The following is a 17,339-nucleotide window of genomic DNA, read 5'->3' on the forward strand; positions in this document are numbered from 1 at the left end:
ATCCCAAGTTCAACTGGAGACTTTGGATTTCCAAATCAGCAGCCCTAGGAAAAGAGCTCACTGGAAAACAGCCTGTTTGGGGGAATGTTAATGATTTACCTGTGCTGGGTGAGCACATTTACAGCTGAAGGGTGATTTGCACAGTAAGCCAGATACATGGATTTAAAATGAGGCATGAGATTCAGTAGACAACCTCCTACTTTGTGTTGGTTTTCTGGAAACCTGTAAGTAAAACAAGTAAAACACAGAATGTAAAATAGGAAACAAGAAAGAAGGAGATGATTCCAGTGAAACCTGGCAACATGCAAACCTTCTGAATTCTTTTACAAAGTTGTAAGAAAAACTATGTTATAATCATTTTACCCATGAAATGCAAGTTCTTGACCACTGCCTTAAACTGTAAGTACCAAACATAGCACCAGTGCACAGGGTAAGGTACTTATTTGGAACGAGTAGGTAGGTTTTCTTTTAAGATGCTTATTCAAATTATAATATTCAAATTTTTACCTGGACACACTAAAAATATTCTTGGCTAATTTATATGAAGTTCAAGTACAGACGAAACTAATCAAATCTAAAAATGACACAGCACAGACGACTATTATGTAGTCTTAGCAGCCTGGTAGCTGCTAAGCAGGGTGGCCTCAAGACTTTTAAAATTAATTTTTTAAATTATAAGTCACCTGTTTTCATTTGTAGAAAAATCAGAAAAGCATATGAAAGAAAAAAAATTACTCAGGATTCCACCATTCGGAGATACCTATTGTAACAATTTTGGCATATTCCTTGGACTTTCTTCTACATATCTCTCTATAAAATGGAAAACGAAGATTACAAATCTAATTTGTAATCTGCTCTTCTCAGTGACCATCTTTCCACATCAATAAGCTGGATCCCTATCAGCGTTTGGAGTGGCTCCTCAGGTCTCTTTACTGTGGCCTCTCACCGTCCTCCTCCCTGGACAACCACCCATGTCCCATAAAGCTCGGGAAACAGGCAATCACCCCAACTTCCCTAATGACGGAGAACATCACCAACTTCTCCAAGATACACTGCATGGAAAATTAATCTTGCTACAGAAATTGAGTGGTTGATAATCATTACAGTTCCTCCTGCAGTATGAAGTTGAACATCTCAACAATCTAGCTAGACATCAAGTATGTGTTGTGGTTCACATAAAGATATACTTTTCCTTTCCCCACTCTTTACGTGTTTCAATCGTTAATATAATTGCCATGATACCAGGAGCGATTAAAGGAGAAGAATAAGCTTGTGAAACTGAATGAATAATCTGAATAACTCATCCAAGTAAATCTTGCAGTTTTCAAAAGAAAATATCTAATCAATGTCAAAGGCATCATCCATTGTCAATGGAGACCTTCCTTGTCTCATTGACCAGAAGCTGTGAACCGACAGGATTTTTAAATAAAGTCAGAAGTAACTGACTACATGTAGAGCACTGATAGAAAACTAGTGGTTTGATCCTACGAATACCACTACCTAGTGCATTGTTTTCTATACTCGGACAATTTACCAAAGATGTAACAAATGTATGAAAATAAAGCACCCCTACCCAAGACAACAGTTAAAAGGGGGAACAAAACACACAAAACAACACTGCTGGCTATCCTAATGCAACACTTACTTTGAACATTCTTCCAAGGCTTGGCAGAGTGTCTGTTGAAAGGTGCATACTTCCTCGAAGTTTCCCAGTAAAGATGTAAACTCCACAGTACTCAGGCTGAAAACAATACATATGTGGCTTCCGTGAATCGACCTGGAGGATGACTCTAGTTATCTCTCTCTAGTCCAGTTAGCCGACAGTTGGCTGATAACTGGCACATGGGGCAAGGGAAGCAATTTATACTTTAACTTTTGCTTTTTAATTTACACCAACTCTGTGGTCTTAAGCAAGTTTCTAAAGATTCTTTCCTTGGCTTCCCTTTTCTTTAATAAGAATAATGAACCTAAAGAAAACTCATGCTTATAAGGGACATTTAGGTATTTTACAATGCAATGAGTAAATGAATAACACGTTCTTCATATCTAAGTATCTAAATAGGTAAGATACATCCATGCTGGGAATAATTGTAAAAGCTTTGGCGTACTCTTCTAGAAGAGCTGGGAAAGTATCTGAAAGATATTATATATGTTCACAGACTGCATGGAGAAAATAACAAAATCCAGTTTCTCCTAATTTAAAACGTTCATCAATCAAAGGAAACCTTTATGAGAAGCAGTAGGGGAAAGAAAATAGTACTAGCTGGTTGGTTGATATGGGGAGTAGAATGGAGTGAAATAAAGGCAAGGTGGACAATTATAGGCAGCACTTAGGCAAGCATTTTCCAAATAATAACTCATTTTAACCTGACAACAGATTTATGAGGTAGGTACTGTTGCTGTCTTCATTTTAGATGTAAGGAATCCAGGCACAGAGAGGTTAAGCAAATCACCCAACATCACAAAGCCAGCAAAGGTTGAATCAAAACCTTGTAGCTCCAGAGTCCATGCTCTTAACCACTTTTTGGAAGGAAACTTTTCTGAAGATTTACTTAAAAGGCCAGCATCTGCCATATGCTCTTTCTCCTTAATACAGTAACAATTAGGGGAGTGTTTCCAAGAGTGATGTTTTGCTGACAAAGAAAAGGAAGAGCCAAACAAATGTTACCAGTAACCCCAGAGAATAGAAAGCTCCCAGTTCCTCGCTATAATGCTCTCTTGAACCACCAACTGGAAAACCCCTATTATGGGTTTCAAAAGTGAAACTTTCAGCCAGTCAGCTTCCCTAGCTGTCGCTCGCTCATGGTAACAAGAATCTGACTGCCACCTGGCTGGGGGCTCATTTGGCCCCTTCTCAGTCAGACAATAAACGAATCACTTGAGACAATTTGCTCAACTTGCTCTGGAGCCTACAAGACAGAGCGCAGGGAAGCGTCCTCTGACTGCAGTCGGAGTCTCCGGAGAGTGGTGCCGTTCTGAGCCAGGGTTCTCACCTCCTCTGCCCCCGTGCTTTTCCTTGCCTTGCCTCTCATGGCTCTTGACTGCGCAGCAGTCACTCCTTTACTTGAAATCTTACCATCTGCCCTCCCAGGGTTACCACTTCAGTCTCCCTCTCCTCCTCCACCTGTCACCTCCAGGAAACAGAGGGCACATTTCACTCCGTGGCAGGAGGCACAGTGGGTCCGGTCTGGCCACTTCCTGGCTGTGTGATGGTCATGGCAGTAAGCCTCTCTGGGCTTCTCTTACTTATTCAATGGGGATAGTCATTTCTTCCAAGGCACTAGACCCAATGAGTCATTGATGTTCCATTTAGCTGTAAGAACTAGGATTCACAGAACACTCCATCTTTTATATAATAATAACAAAGAACACTTTGTGGTTGATCATGTTCAAACTCTTACAAAACACAGGAATACAAAATCCTTTTATACTTAAGTAGGATTCCCACAGTGCCAGGAAAATATCCAAGTGGGAAATTCAGCAAGATTTATACCTAAGTAAGCATGATTTAGAAAAAGGGAGAAAAATAGTGAAACATAGTAAGCTTACTTAAGCCTGAAGTCCATAGTTTAGGCAACTGTCCAGCAAATCAGACTCTTACTGAGGTAAAAGGGGAAGCTTTTGTTGTCCATTATAGGGGCTGACTGGTACATTTTCCATTTGACTTATAGATCATAATATCTAGTAAAGTTTAATCAACTAAAATAAACATAGAAATGAATGCATTTAGCCACTACTTGTTATATATTTCATGTTACAAGCACACAAAAAAATGAATGGTTAATATTTTTCTTTTGTGAAAACTTAAGTTTTTGATTCAGGCCCCAGACAATCACTCCAGAATTCTAAGACCAGGACACTGTTTGAACATTTTACTTTAAAAACCATTTTAACATCTCTTTATTATTCCCTTTTGCCTGGGTGAAATACGGGCTTCAATTGCTCTTGAGAACATTCACAAAATGCCACACTCTTTCCCCCTCAGAGCATGGGAAGGAGTTTCTGCCTTGGCAAGCAAAGGTCAGAGTGAGCACAAAAATTTCCAGTTTATGTGCTTTCTGCATAAAAACACCAGTGATTGCTTTTTCTGCAAGGTAAAACACAGATATATGACTTTTAAAATGTACAACATAAAAATTGTGACAGACAGAAGTGGGAATTTGCTCATTCCTTCCACAGCCAGAAGAGAAAGAGAGCCAAGCTCTCCAAAAGCAACATCTTGCATAATTTCTGTTGTCCTGACCATGTTCTTGGCAACCTGTGATCTGTGGAAATTCTTCTAAAGGGCAAAATCAATTATTCAGTGACATAAGAATAATGACTCCATATGCTGACATTATCTTGCTTTATTTAGCAAGGGGTTTAAAATATAAATCTTACTTGTTGTTGGACTGCAGGGGTCTTAGGTAAGTAACAAGGAGGGACTGGAGTTCTTTAGCATAATCTTTTTCAGTGTCCAAGATGTTCTGTAACACCTACAGAGAAACAAAGGTCAGGATATTGTAATTTTCAGGACAGTCCAAGGTAAAATATAGCTTTAGATCTTTTAACTACATTAAAAATGGAAAGTCCTATGTAATGGAACTAGCACTGTAAGTAAGGAACACAAAATCTGAATGTACTTGGTTTCATTCTACCAAACTCCTTTAATAATTATATGACAACTAGTTATAGTGCATTGCACATACGGACACAATTTTTCAGAATTACCCATAACTGAGGGGTCTTGCCATTTCCACAGTACTGTTCAGAATGCCTTCATGCACTTTCAATCATTTAATCCTCAGGAAAGGTCTCAATTAACTAACAAAGGATCTTTATTCCCATTTTACGGAGGAGAAAATTGAGACCAGCTACCTTAAGACATAGAGATTTGAAGTCAGGATAATTTAATGATAACTGATACCAAATATCACAAAAGAGTTTTCTTTATGTTTCTGATAAGACCTTTAGAAGATAAAATCTGAGGACAGTGAATTTTTAAGCAGAGTTATAATTGGTCTTTTAATGAAGGTAAAAGGTACTACTAGTGTGAACAAGCCAAAGAGAAAAAGAAGTTGCAATGTGAGGAATTTATAAGGGAAATAATACTGACCAGTATTATTAATGATAAGCACATTAAAATCCTATAGACAAAACAACCAATGTACAGGGCCACAATTTCCCTTCCCTCACCAGTCCTAAAGTCACTCCCCACTTCCCAGCGTCTTCCGAAGGCAGCTACAACCTTCACTTCAAGCTCCTAGTGATAACCAAGCTCAATTTGGGTATATTTTCTCTAATTTCATCTCCTCATTCACTCAACAAAACTTTCCCGAGTGCCTGCTCTGGGCCAATGCCATGCTGCCTGCGGGAAGTTTCCGCTCTACTCGCAGAGGGTGTCATTAAACAAGGTCACATGACAAGCGGAGCATTCTTAGCTAGGCCCACCGACATGCTAGACATATACTCACAAGACAATGCACGATGATGTGCTTTTTAGAGGTCAGTGGAGGCCCAGATAGCTGTGGGCTCTCTGGGAACCAGCTGGTCCTGAGGGTGGTGTCTGGACTCTGCTACTGGCCAACAGGTTGCTTCAGTTTTAAGGCTTCACTTGCCTCATCTAAGATTGTGACATTTCACCTGCCTCAGAGACCTTTATGCAGAGGTCGTGAGACACGGTACAGGCAGGTGCTGGCTGAGTGGGAAACAGTCCCACCAGTTTAAAGGGTTAAAAAAGGGTTTCTCAATGGCGGCACTTTTGAGATTCCAGAGCAGACAATTCTGTTGTGTGGGGGGGCTACCCTGTGTGCTGTAGAATGCTGTAGGCCAACATCCCTGGCCTGTGTCCACTAGATGCCAGTTGCATGCCACCCCCGCATCCCAGTTATGGCAACCAGAAATGTTCCAAACATCACCTACTGTCCCCTGAAGGGCAATATCATCCCTAGTTGAAAACCACTGGTTTAAAAGGCCACAGGCCACAAGGTGGCTTCAAAAGCTAGGACTTCAGTTGTAGCCCTTCCTCCCCAGCCACTCATGTTCACTTTCAGTTCCTGTATTCCTCAGGAACTACCCGCTAAAGGTGTAAGTGTAAATCTGGGGACTTGGAAGTACTAATGAGCTCTGAAATTAATCCAGTGATGGACTAGAATGTTACACCTTACAGAACCGAGGAAATTGGAAACTACCTTGAGATGAATAAAAAAGAAAACAAGATGAAAAAAACTTATGGAAAGTAGTTAAAACAGTGTTTTAATATAAAGAGTTAAAATATAATAAAATATGATTTAAAAATCGTTAAAATATACAGCTGCAAATGTCTAAATCAAAAAAGAAGAAAGGATTTCTGGTTTCTGGTACAGCACTTAAGGAGCTTCAAAGTCATTATTCCATCCTAATAATAACCAAACAAACTGAAAAAAAATTTAACATTAACTTTTCTTACATCTGTCAGGGAATTGAGGTTACAGGGGAAAATGCTACCCCCAAAATTGGGGAGACGGGCAGATACAGAGAGCCAAAACTTGCTGGAGCAGAAACCATGAGAAGAAGCCTCCACAGGAATCAGTATAAGGGCAGGAAACCTGAGCTGTAATTGATGAATAGCTAGGGGCTCAGTGCAGACAAGCCTGAGAGTTAAAAACTCCAGAGACCTTGTCATACGGGACCATATCTACATTTCTGTGAGTTTTACCTCCAGTAGCATTCCCACGTTCTCACAATAAAGATAGGAGGAAAGTCCCCCTGGTGCTTCAGAAGGGTGAAGAGAAAAACAGCCATTTTGAGATACACCAGAGAATTCTGTTCTTTGCAACAAAGTCTGCACTCAAGAGAGAAACGATTTTTACCAGAGGCTAACGTGTTGGGGTTTTATCAGAGCCTAACACACCTGGGGGAAGGGAAAGACCTCTCCAGCCCCCTCCAGCCTTTTTATCCCACTTAAGGAAGGAAAAAACTGGGAAGCACTGGTGAAGTTCACAACCTAAGGACATAAAGTCACCCATAGACTGAGCCCTAATCATAGGACTCTAGAACACTTCCCCTGTCCCTACACCTCACCACATTATTAAATACCTATTTACCACAGTTCCTATTTCCTACATTATGTCTGGCTCCCAACAAAAAATAAGAAAGCATACTAAAATGCAAGACACAGTTTGAAGAGAAAGAGCCGACACTGGAATGAGACTCAGATATGGCAGGAATGTTGGAATTATCCGACCAGGATCTTAACAGAACTATGATTAATATGCCAAGGGGTCTAATGGAAAAAGAAGACAAGATGCAAGAACAGATGGGTATTGTAAGCAGAGAGATACTAAGAATTCAGATGAAATGCTAGAAATCAAAAACACTCTACTAGAAATGGAGAATGCCTTTCATGGGCTCATTACAGTAAACGGCACCACTCAGGAAAAAATCTGAGCTTGAGGATATATCAATAGAAACTTCCAAAACTGAGAAGCAAACAGAAAAAAGACTGGAAAAATGAAACAGAATGTCTCAGAGCTGTGGGACAGCTAGCTACTAAATGTGTAATGTGTGTGATGAGAACACTAGAGCAGAAGAGAGAAAGGGACAGAAGAAATACTTGAAACAATAATGACTAAAAATCTCCTCAAATTGAATCAGACACCAAACCACAGATCTGGGAAGCTTAGGGAATGCCAAGGAGGATTAATAACAAAACAAAAACAAAAAACACCTAGGTATATCATATTCAAACTCCAGAAAAAGCAATGATAAAGAAAAGATCTTGAAAGAAGCTGGAGGTTGGGGGGAGAGCTTTTTTATAGAGGAACTAAGATAAGAATTATATCTGACTTCTCAGAAACCATGCAAGCAAGAGATTGGAGTAAAATATTTAAAATGTTGAGGGAAAAAATCCCACCTACCTAGAATTCTATACCCTGTGAAATTCTCCTTTAAAAGCCAAGGAGAAATAAAGACTTTCTCAGACATACAAAAAGTGAGGGAATTTTTTGCCAGTACACCTGCCTTACAAGAAATATTTTTTTAAAAGGTCTTCCAAGAGAAGGAAAAAGTTATAGGTCAGAAATTCACATCTACATAAAAGAAAGAAAGCATGAGAGAAGAAATAAGTGAAGAAAAAAATAAAAACGTTTATATTTTTATTCTTACTTGATCTAATAGATAACAGTTTGTTCAAATAGTAATAGAAACACTATTAGATTATATATGCTTATGTACATAAGTATACATATAATGCTTATGATGCTCATGTATAAGTGAAATGAATGACAGTGATGATACAAGGGATGGGCGAGAGGACTTAGGAATACTCTGGTATGATAAGGTACCTGTACTACCTGTGAAACAGTATAGTGTTATTTAAAAGTGAACTTGGACTAGTTCTAAATGTATATTGCGGTCTCCAGGGCAACCACTAGAAAAAAAAAGTTTGAACATTTTAGAAAGACACAAATTACTAAAACTGACTTAGAAATTAACAGAAAATCTAAATAGACCTGTAACAAGCAAAGAGATTGAATTAGTATTCAAAACAACTTCCCATAAGTTAAAGTCCAGGATGAGATGGCTTTACTGGTTGATTCTACCAAAAGTTTAAAGAATTTCCACCAACCTTTCACAAACTCTTAAAATCTTGGAAAAAAAAAAACAAAGAGAGTACACTTTCCAATTTCAAAACTTAACACAAAGCTATAGTAACAGACAGTATGGTACTAGTATAGAATAGATACACATAGATCAGTGGAATAGAATTGAGAGTTCAGAAATGAACTCATGGTCAATTGATTTTTGACAAGGGTGCCAAGGCCTTTCAATAGGGAAAAAAAAACAGTCTTTTCAACAACTGGTGCTGGGACCACTGGATTTTACATGCAAAACAGAATTTGCACTTGTACCTCACACCACATACAAAAATTAACTCAAAATGAATTCAAGAGTTAAAACTACAAAGCTGTTAGAAGAAAACAGAAGGAAATAAAAATAGATAAACTGAAGTTCATGAAAATCAAAAACTTTTGTGTGTCAAAGGGTACTTTCTGTGTCAAAGGGCACTATCAAGGAAGTGAAAAGACAACCCATAGAATGGGAGAAATATTTACAAACCATATACCTGATAAGAGTCTAATATCTAGAGTTTATAAAGTACTACAGCTCAACAGTAAAAATAAGCAATTAAAAGTTGGCAAGGGATTTGAACAGCCATTTCTCCAAAGAAGATACACAAATGACCAAGAAGCACGTGAAAAGATAACTCAGCATCATTAACCATCAGGGAAATGCTAATCAAAACCACAATGAGATATTACTTCATGACCATTAGGATGGGTACAATAAAAAAGACAGATAATATAGTGCTGGTGAGCATGTGGAGAAACTGGAACCCTCATACATTGCTGGTGGGCATGTCAAAAGGTAGAGCTATTGTGGAAAATAGTTTGGCAGCTCCTCAAAAAGTTAAACACAGAGTTATATAACTCAGCAATTCCACCCCTAAAGAAATGGAAACATATATCCACACAAAAATTTGCACATGAATTGTCACAGAAGCATTATTAATAATAACCAAAGAGTGGAAACATCCAAAGGTCTATCAACTGATGAATGGGATGAACAAAATGTAGTCTCTCCATACACTGGAAGATTATTCAGCCATCAAAAGGAAAGAAGTACTGATATATTCTACAATGTGGATGAACCTTGACAATTCCATGTGAAGTGAAAGAAGACACAAAAGAACAAATATTGCATGATTCAATTTACATGAAATGTCCAGAATGGGCAAAATCGGTAGAGACAGAAAGTAGACTGGTTGTCAAGGGCTGAAGGGAGTGACTGCTAATGGGTATGGAGTTTCTTACTGGCTGATAAAAATGTTATAAAATAAGATGGTGGTCATCACCACACAACTCTGTTAATTTACTAAAAATCAGTGGATTATACACTTTAAGATGGTAGATTCTGTGGTATGTGAGTTATATGTCAACAAAGCTGTTATTTTAAAAGGTCACAGCACAAATTTGTTATCTGCTAATACAAACTTTTCTGCTTTTCCTCTGACTGCAGGTTCTTATCCAGGACAGCGTCCCTCCAGACTCCGATCTGTCCATCAGGACAGCTCTCTGCCTGGCTGGGCACTTGTTCACCACAGTCCCTCAAGCCAGCACTTGTACTCATGCTCCACATTTAGTATTCATTGTTTTATTGTTAGAAATGAGAACTACACTAGAATTCAGCAGTACCATATTTTATTAAGCAAGGGGTAAAACTCATTTGCAGATTGTGTTATTAACAATATTTATTTGTCTATGGTATCTGTACTGGGGGAGAAAAAGGATGGTGTATGCCTTCCCACTAATATTCAGGAGGGCATGAGGTCACCTTATCATCTTCTGTTGCTCACATTTTCCTGAAAAGCCCACGTGTGGTAATGAGCACCTCTCACATCTCACACCCTCACTGTCCTTTTAAGCGCTGTTGTCTGTAACTGTCACACTACCCAAATTATAATGCCGGTTGGGAAAAAGCAAAAGGAAAACGCAAACCAAACAGTCATTGCCTGAAGGGAATTTTCAGATTGGAAAACTCACAGGTACTATTTCCATAGTAAAATGTGACTTTTAATGCAGTTCAACAACATTGGTTGAATTCCATGGTTGCTATTAATTCAACCTCCCTCTCCCCACTGAAACAGTTTTATTGTTTCAACTTCCTTTAAAACTGCTGTCACCTCCGGCTCCTTTAAAAGAAATCGCCAAGACTTTGCAAACTAGGTGCCAACTGTCCTGCTCTGATGGGTCTGTTGGCTAGGTGAGGCAGCACACTTCCTAGGAGTCCTGTCTCTCTTGGAACCATTAGCACGGGACAGCTAAATGGAAAATGTACATTAAGCTCATGCTGTTGCAAGTTTGAGGGTGGCTGAATGCTGACTTTACAAAACCAGACTGACAAAGGTGATCAGTGAGTCCTTCATTAAATAATGCAGAAAAACCTGTGACGGGTAAGGTGTGAAATAGCACTGCCTTGCTGTGGTGTGACTGGTAGAAATGCTCATCGAGGTGGATCCTTGGGATTCTTTCCCAGATTCACTTGTACTTTTATTGCTTTCCTCAGTCTCAAAAGACCAACTGATGAACTTCTGAGACTGACTGGCTCCTTATTTTTCAGGCCACAGGGCATCTACTATAAAAGGATAAAAAGAGAAGCAGACAGAGGAGGCTATGTGCTCCGAAACAGAAAACTTCAGTGGTGAGTCAGAAGGCAAGGTGTTTTGCAGGCCAACCAACCTCAGAGCAGTACAGCTGGATCAAGATGCAGTCCACCCAAACTTACTAAAATAGACTGTGTCCAGACATCGCCCTTGCCTCCCTGACTCTGCCTTCACCACAGCAGCTGAAGTATCCTTTCACTCAATTAACCTTTGACTAAATCCAAAATAAAACAGATGGTGAGAAGCCATAGAAGAAGAGGTGAGGCCTTTTGTACTCCATTTTGGGCTATTGATTTTCCAGTAACAGATATTTCCTGGAAAGGCTTTAGAGTGAGTTCATTTTTATAACTGCCTTCCAAAGAGAAAGAGTTATATAAGTCTGAGGAAATTATTTTATGAAGCTAAAATGCATAAACAAAAGCTGAAAATGGAGATGATGGCCAATGATAAAGGAAGGCTATCATGGCCTCAGGAAACTTGGAATCAAAGCAAAAACATCCTATTATAGAAGTTTTGAGATAATTATACTGCCCATAACAATGAGTTAATGTCAGTGGAGTTAATGTCAAAGGTGATTATTACTCTATTTCTGTCCTACTTGACTAGTTTGCCGACACAGCTGCCTGTTCACCTTCAGGTGCAGTGATTGGCAGCACACCTGCAGGTCCTGGGCCCTCACAGAACAAGCAGCCCCAGCCTATCATCGACACATAGATTGCAAAATCCCACCTTTCCTACTGCATGTAGGCTCTGTAAGGCATACCATTTAGGTGTCTACCATAAGTTACAATGAACTGAAGAAAGTTAGTAAAAATAAGCAATACTGGCCCTTACTGATTGTATTTTCCTATTTCCATGTAGGGAAAAATCATCTCTCACTCTCACCCTGCTCATCCTCAGAGTTGAATATTCAGATCTTGTGAATCTGCCTTTTGGTGGCAGCACAAAGCACAGCCTTGTGACAGTGCGCGGCAGGAGCTGCATTCCAGCTTCCAAGGGGCATTTTGATGGGGGAAGAAGAGAAGGCAGTCCGCGCCACCACCTACGGGCGTGGATGGCAGGCACACAGCATCCTTGCCTGGGTAATCCTCGCATACAGTTCCCCTTCCCTGCCTGAATTCCCTTTCAGCTCTTTTCTGCTTATCTAAGTGCCTACACTCCATGAATCCTATCTCCTGGATTGAACCTTTCCCTTTATTGTTCTCCAATGTTAGTTTAGTATGCATCAGAATTGGGGGGAAGGGGAGGTTGGGCGAGTGGTGTGTGGCTGAGCACGTTGTTCAGAACGCTGTTTTCTGAGATCTACCGCCAGGTTCTGATGTAGCAAGTCAGCTATGGGGCCCAGACATCTGCAGTTTTAACAAGCTCCCTGGGGGCTTCTTCTGCAAAGTATTCCCCAACCCATTATGAGAAAACCGCCTTAGGACACTATAACTTTACATCATTCTCTGCCACATGGCTTACACCATCATGTCTGTCCTGTCTTCCCAATGAGACCAACATGCCAAGACCCAAGTGCTGCACACAAACGGAGCCTGACAGCTAAGCTAGAGATCCCTTATCCTGCACTTCCCTTTTTCGGTTTTACGGAGGTATAATTGACAAATAAACACTGTATATATTTAATATAAACAACTTGATGTTTTGATATACGTATACATAGTGAAAAGGTCACCACACAGAGCTAATTAAGACATGCATCACCTTATACAATTACCATTTTCTTTGTGCTGTTTTTGTTGTTGTTACTTACTTTGTAATCCCTCCCGACACGTAACATCAAGTTACAACAAGCAGAAGAAAATTATTAGAAAAAGTACCTGCTATTTTTCAATGGTGAGAGAAGCGTAACAAATGGCAACAGACTTTGAGGACAATGAAAGAACCAAGGTCAGCACAGCAAAAGCTACCGCTGCGCTGCCACATCCCTAAAGGAGGCTAAACTCCCATTCAAAACAACACACCAGCAGGAGCCAAGCCTTGTTTAGACACATTAAATATACCCCATGGCAGATGCAGGTCTGCCCTGGCACCCAGAGCCACTGTTATCACGCTGGAGAACTTTCTCACATTTCAAAATTGATGTGCCACCAGAATTGTATCAAGAACTGAATGGGGCTGACATCAGCAGACAATCCCTTGGAAACTTAAAAAGGAGAAGAAAATGTCCGTAGAGTTGCAAATTCCAAAAGGTCTCTATCCTGCCCAACTCTATAGGATGTGATGTTAATTTTATGTGTCAACTTGACTGGGTCACAAGGTGGCCAGATTAAACATTACTTCTGGGTGTGTCTATGAGGGTATTTCCAGATGAGATGGGCCTTCGAACTGGTAGAGTGAGTAAAGCAGATGGCCCTCCCCAATGTGGGTGGGTGTCATCCAACTGGCTGAGGGTCTAAGTAGAACACAAAGGCTGAAGAAGGGAGAATATGCTCTCTGCCTGACTCCTTGACATAGAACATCAGTCTTCTACCCTCAGACAGGAACTTACACCACTTTCTCTCCTGGTTCTCAGGCATTAAACTTCTAGCAATCTACTCTACAGATCTTTATATGCTTTGCCAAAGTTCCATGTATAAGATGTTCACCGCACAATTGTTTCTAATAGTAGGAACTATAAACTGTGCACATGAACTCCAATAGGAGGTGGTGTGGGTAAAATTATAATATTTCCAGAATATCTCACCTGGCTTTATAGTACATCTGCATATCCACAGGCGTTCAGAGGTGGAAAGAAGTATGGCCTTAGTGCATTTGCATCATTCCTCAGAGGTGGAGAGAAGTTCATATCAGTATCAATGGGTAAGTACCTGGGCAAGGAGGGCTTATCCTACCTGAGAGGTGAAGGGAGGGTCCGTTTTGCTTCTTCACGAGCAGAGGAAAGAGGGCCCTGGACTGCAGTTTGTAAGCAATAAACGGGTTTTGAACTTGATTTCTCCCTTTGACTGATTTCAGTTTTTAGAGGTATTTTGCCCTGGGATTTCCTTTCCCCGTACTTATGGGTGGGTGATAACAAACTGTAGCATACCCAGAGTTTGTGTATAGTATAGATAGGATTTACATAAGGCCCATAAGAACCACAGAGGTTAATCCACCTCAGATAATCCCAAAACATTTTAAACTGGTAGAATCAGCAGAGGCAGAGAAACATCCAAAGCAGAGCGCTGGTATACTCCAGATCCATGGGGAGAAGAAACTATGGTAACAATTTTCATCCACTATTCAACTCTGTCCTTTCTTTAAAAAATTAAACCACTGGTGGTCATTTGGAAGCTAAAAGAAGTGAAGTGGAGGAAAGGAAGAGGGAGTCAAGTTCTGCTGGGTCATATATTTAAATTTCAGAAATGTAAGAGGAAAAATAGTAACAAAATTGTTGCCTGTGATTACTGTTCAAGTTACCTATGATCCTTCTTGATTTTTCACACCAACTACCACTCATGTAATCATTATGGAGCAAATTCACTGAAGAGTGAAATTCAATTTTTTGAAACCAAACGTATAGAGATGTTTTAAAATGATTTATCCATGCACAAAATGAAAAGGAGCATGCAGTACAAACACACATTGAATACTGGGTGAAAAGTGAAACTATTTCAGCAGAGGTGGGGGACGACAACAAAGCTACCAGACAGAGAATTGCAGAGGTTATAGTGACTTAACCTTTTCATTAGTGGCAGAGCCAAGTCTGGAAAGGACATATGAAGGAAAGCTGAGAGAAGATTAAGGAGGATGATGTGATTTCTTTTTCAAATGGGAACTTATTTTGAGTATTGCACATGCCCTATTTATAGCTAATATATTTTGACATATCTGTGTTCAAGCCAGAGCCATTTCATTCCTCCTTCTGTACCAAAGGGCAGTCTTCCCTTTGGGCACGCCTCAAAAACAAGATTGACAGTATTTTAGAAGATATCACAATGGATTGATTGATTCTAAAATAAAATCACAGCGTGCAATGACTTACAACTTACTGCATTAGAGAAACTTGGGAATTCACCATCTAAAGCTGTGGTAAGGCTATATCTAACTGCTGAAATTCCCCATATGCCTATGTATTGACCAATTTCTCTTCTGCTGCTGTTTCATAGGCCGTGCTCTGAATCTTTGTGCTGCCTTTGAATTTTTCACTGTGGTGGATGTAAAACTTCTAGAAGAGCTCCAGTGCAAGGCAGCAGACTCTTGCCATGCAACTGCATCCAGCCTTCCAGCTGTGTCGCCTTAACACATCAGTGGTTCAACAGGTGAAAAGGGTCCACGAGAGTCAAGAAAACTTTTGTTTATCATCTGAACACTCACCACGGTATAATAATTCTTAGTAAGTGGAGTAGTTTCAAATCCTTTCACAGCCTTGGGAGAGATGGGTCTCTCTGTGAAAAAGACATTTAAATTATTTTAATATCATAAAAGACTGAGATGTACATTTTATAATAGTCAACCGACATACTATAAATATTGTCAAATGGAAGGATCAGTGCAAATGTACGTTCCTAAACAAGGGAAACTACACTTTTACTAAATTATAGGTGGTCAAAGTTAGATCTTCTTATCCAGGCCCCTCAGTTTCTGAGGGGGAGAATAAGTCAAGGAGCTAACGCTGAGCTGATGAAGAACATCGCTCTCAGTGTGGGCTTGTTTACTCCCTTCTGCCTCTCCACTCAACTTACTCAAAACAGATAAGCAAAGCCAATGCTCACCAATTATATATATTTGTAACTTGCAAATTGCTATACAAGTATAATATAATATAAATAATAGCAGCCATCCTTTCTTGAGGCCGTCTGCTGTGCCAAAATAATCAAAATCTTTAATACACTGAAAACTAGCAGAAAATTCTTCTCCCTTTTATGTATCATTTTAGTATCATTCCATTCTGCTATAAAACACTGCCTTTCTTCTACAAAGTTAATCTTATCTATTAATCTCATGACTAAGAGACATCTTAGGACAGTGTTTCCTTAGAAAAGAAAACCACTTAAGAAAAAATACAAGACAGTGATCATAAATGATTAGCAGGGTTACTACATACTATCTTTTCTACCCTCATTTTCTCTTTTGCTTCCCTTTGCTTTATATTCTATTTTTATCTTGCTGTATTGGATGCTGCTTTTAAACACTTTCTGAAATATGATAGAATATAAATAACTAAAGAATAAGATACCATCAGACCTTGATTTTCCCTTTTTAAAAATATTTTCCACTTTTAAACCTATTACATTCCCACCCTAAAAATTGCAAAATATAGAAAATAAAACTGATGATTAGCCCATCAGCCACAGCTAATCATCACCCAGAGTAACATTTTGAAGTGTATCTTCCCATTTCTTCTACATATGTGCTCGTGAACAAACATACACATAGCTCTTTCTTACTTTACCTACAATTTTGTAATTCTCCTTACTACAGCATTATTTCATGAGTATTTTCTCATTTAACCTTGATTTTTAATGAGCATATGAAAAAATATCCCTTATATTTATTAGGCACTTAATAGCTTTAGGACATTGTATTTGGTCTTTACAACAACCTTATCAGGCAGCGATGACCTTCTCATTTTGCAGAGGAGGTCACTGAAGTTCCAGGAGGTGAAGTCAGTTGCCTAGCGGAAACTGGCCATGCTGGGAAAGGGCAGAGCCAAGATTGAGACCCAGGTGTGTCTTAACAAGAGCTTGTGTTCCTTCACCAACATGATTCCCAGAGAGAAAGTTCCCAAAAGGCTCGATCGATGGCTTGAGCAGTAGTTTCTACCAGAGCTCAGAGGGGCCATCATTTTGAAATGGGGTGGTCAGAGATGACCTTGCTGTGCAGGGTCAGGAGGGTGACTAGTATTCAAACAGGCAGAGAAGACAGTAGAGAGTTTTCTAGACAGCACAGCTATAGAAATTTCAATGCTCAAGGCAGTACTGTTCCTATGACAGTGGATCATCCATCTAGGCCAAGCAGGGTAGAGTGGAAGTAAGGTAAATAGGTAGCAATGAGGGCCAATTCTGTCACTTCCTAGTGATGACAAGTGGGGCATGGCCAGTGTCTGGAAGCTTTACGCTATTTCAAGATCTGTCTGGATCTACCTGGTGGCTTCACAAGGCTTTACTAAGCAAACCTGAGCAATCAGAGCCACCTTGCCTATACTTGGGATTCTAACTGGCAGAGTCAGGACTGC

General features: G+C 39.7%; 1 protein-coding gene across 7 annotated transcripts in view; it reads right to left on the reverse strand.

The window, feature by feature from the left end:
• The window catches only part of ARHGEF6 (Rac/Cdc42 guanine nucleotide exchange factor 6), a 94,084-nt gene that overhangs the window by 36,623 nt on the left and 40,122 nt on the right, over positions 1-17,339 (reverse strand). For all 7 annotated transcript variants that reach the window (XM_073228087.1, XM_073228084.1, XM_073228086.1 and 4 more), the window contains 4 exons: positions 15,479-15,549; positions 4,381-4,475; positions 1,646-1,741; positions 100-222 (listed from right to left, as the gene is read on the reverse strand). In XM_073228087.1, coding sequence (XP_073084188.1) covers positions 100-222; positions 1,646-1,741; positions 4,381-4,475; positions 15,479-15,549 — 385 coding nt within the window. The remainder of the gene's footprint in view (positions 1-99; positions 223-1,645; positions 1,742-4,380; positions 4,476-15,478; positions 15,550-17,339) is intronic.

Source organism: Manis javanica, chromosome X (assembly GCF_040802235.1).
Source record: "Manis javanica isolate MJ-LG chromosome X, MJ_LKY, whole genome shotgun sequence".
NCBI lineage: Eukaryota > Metazoa > Chordata > Mammalia > Pholidota > Manidae > Manis > Manis javanica.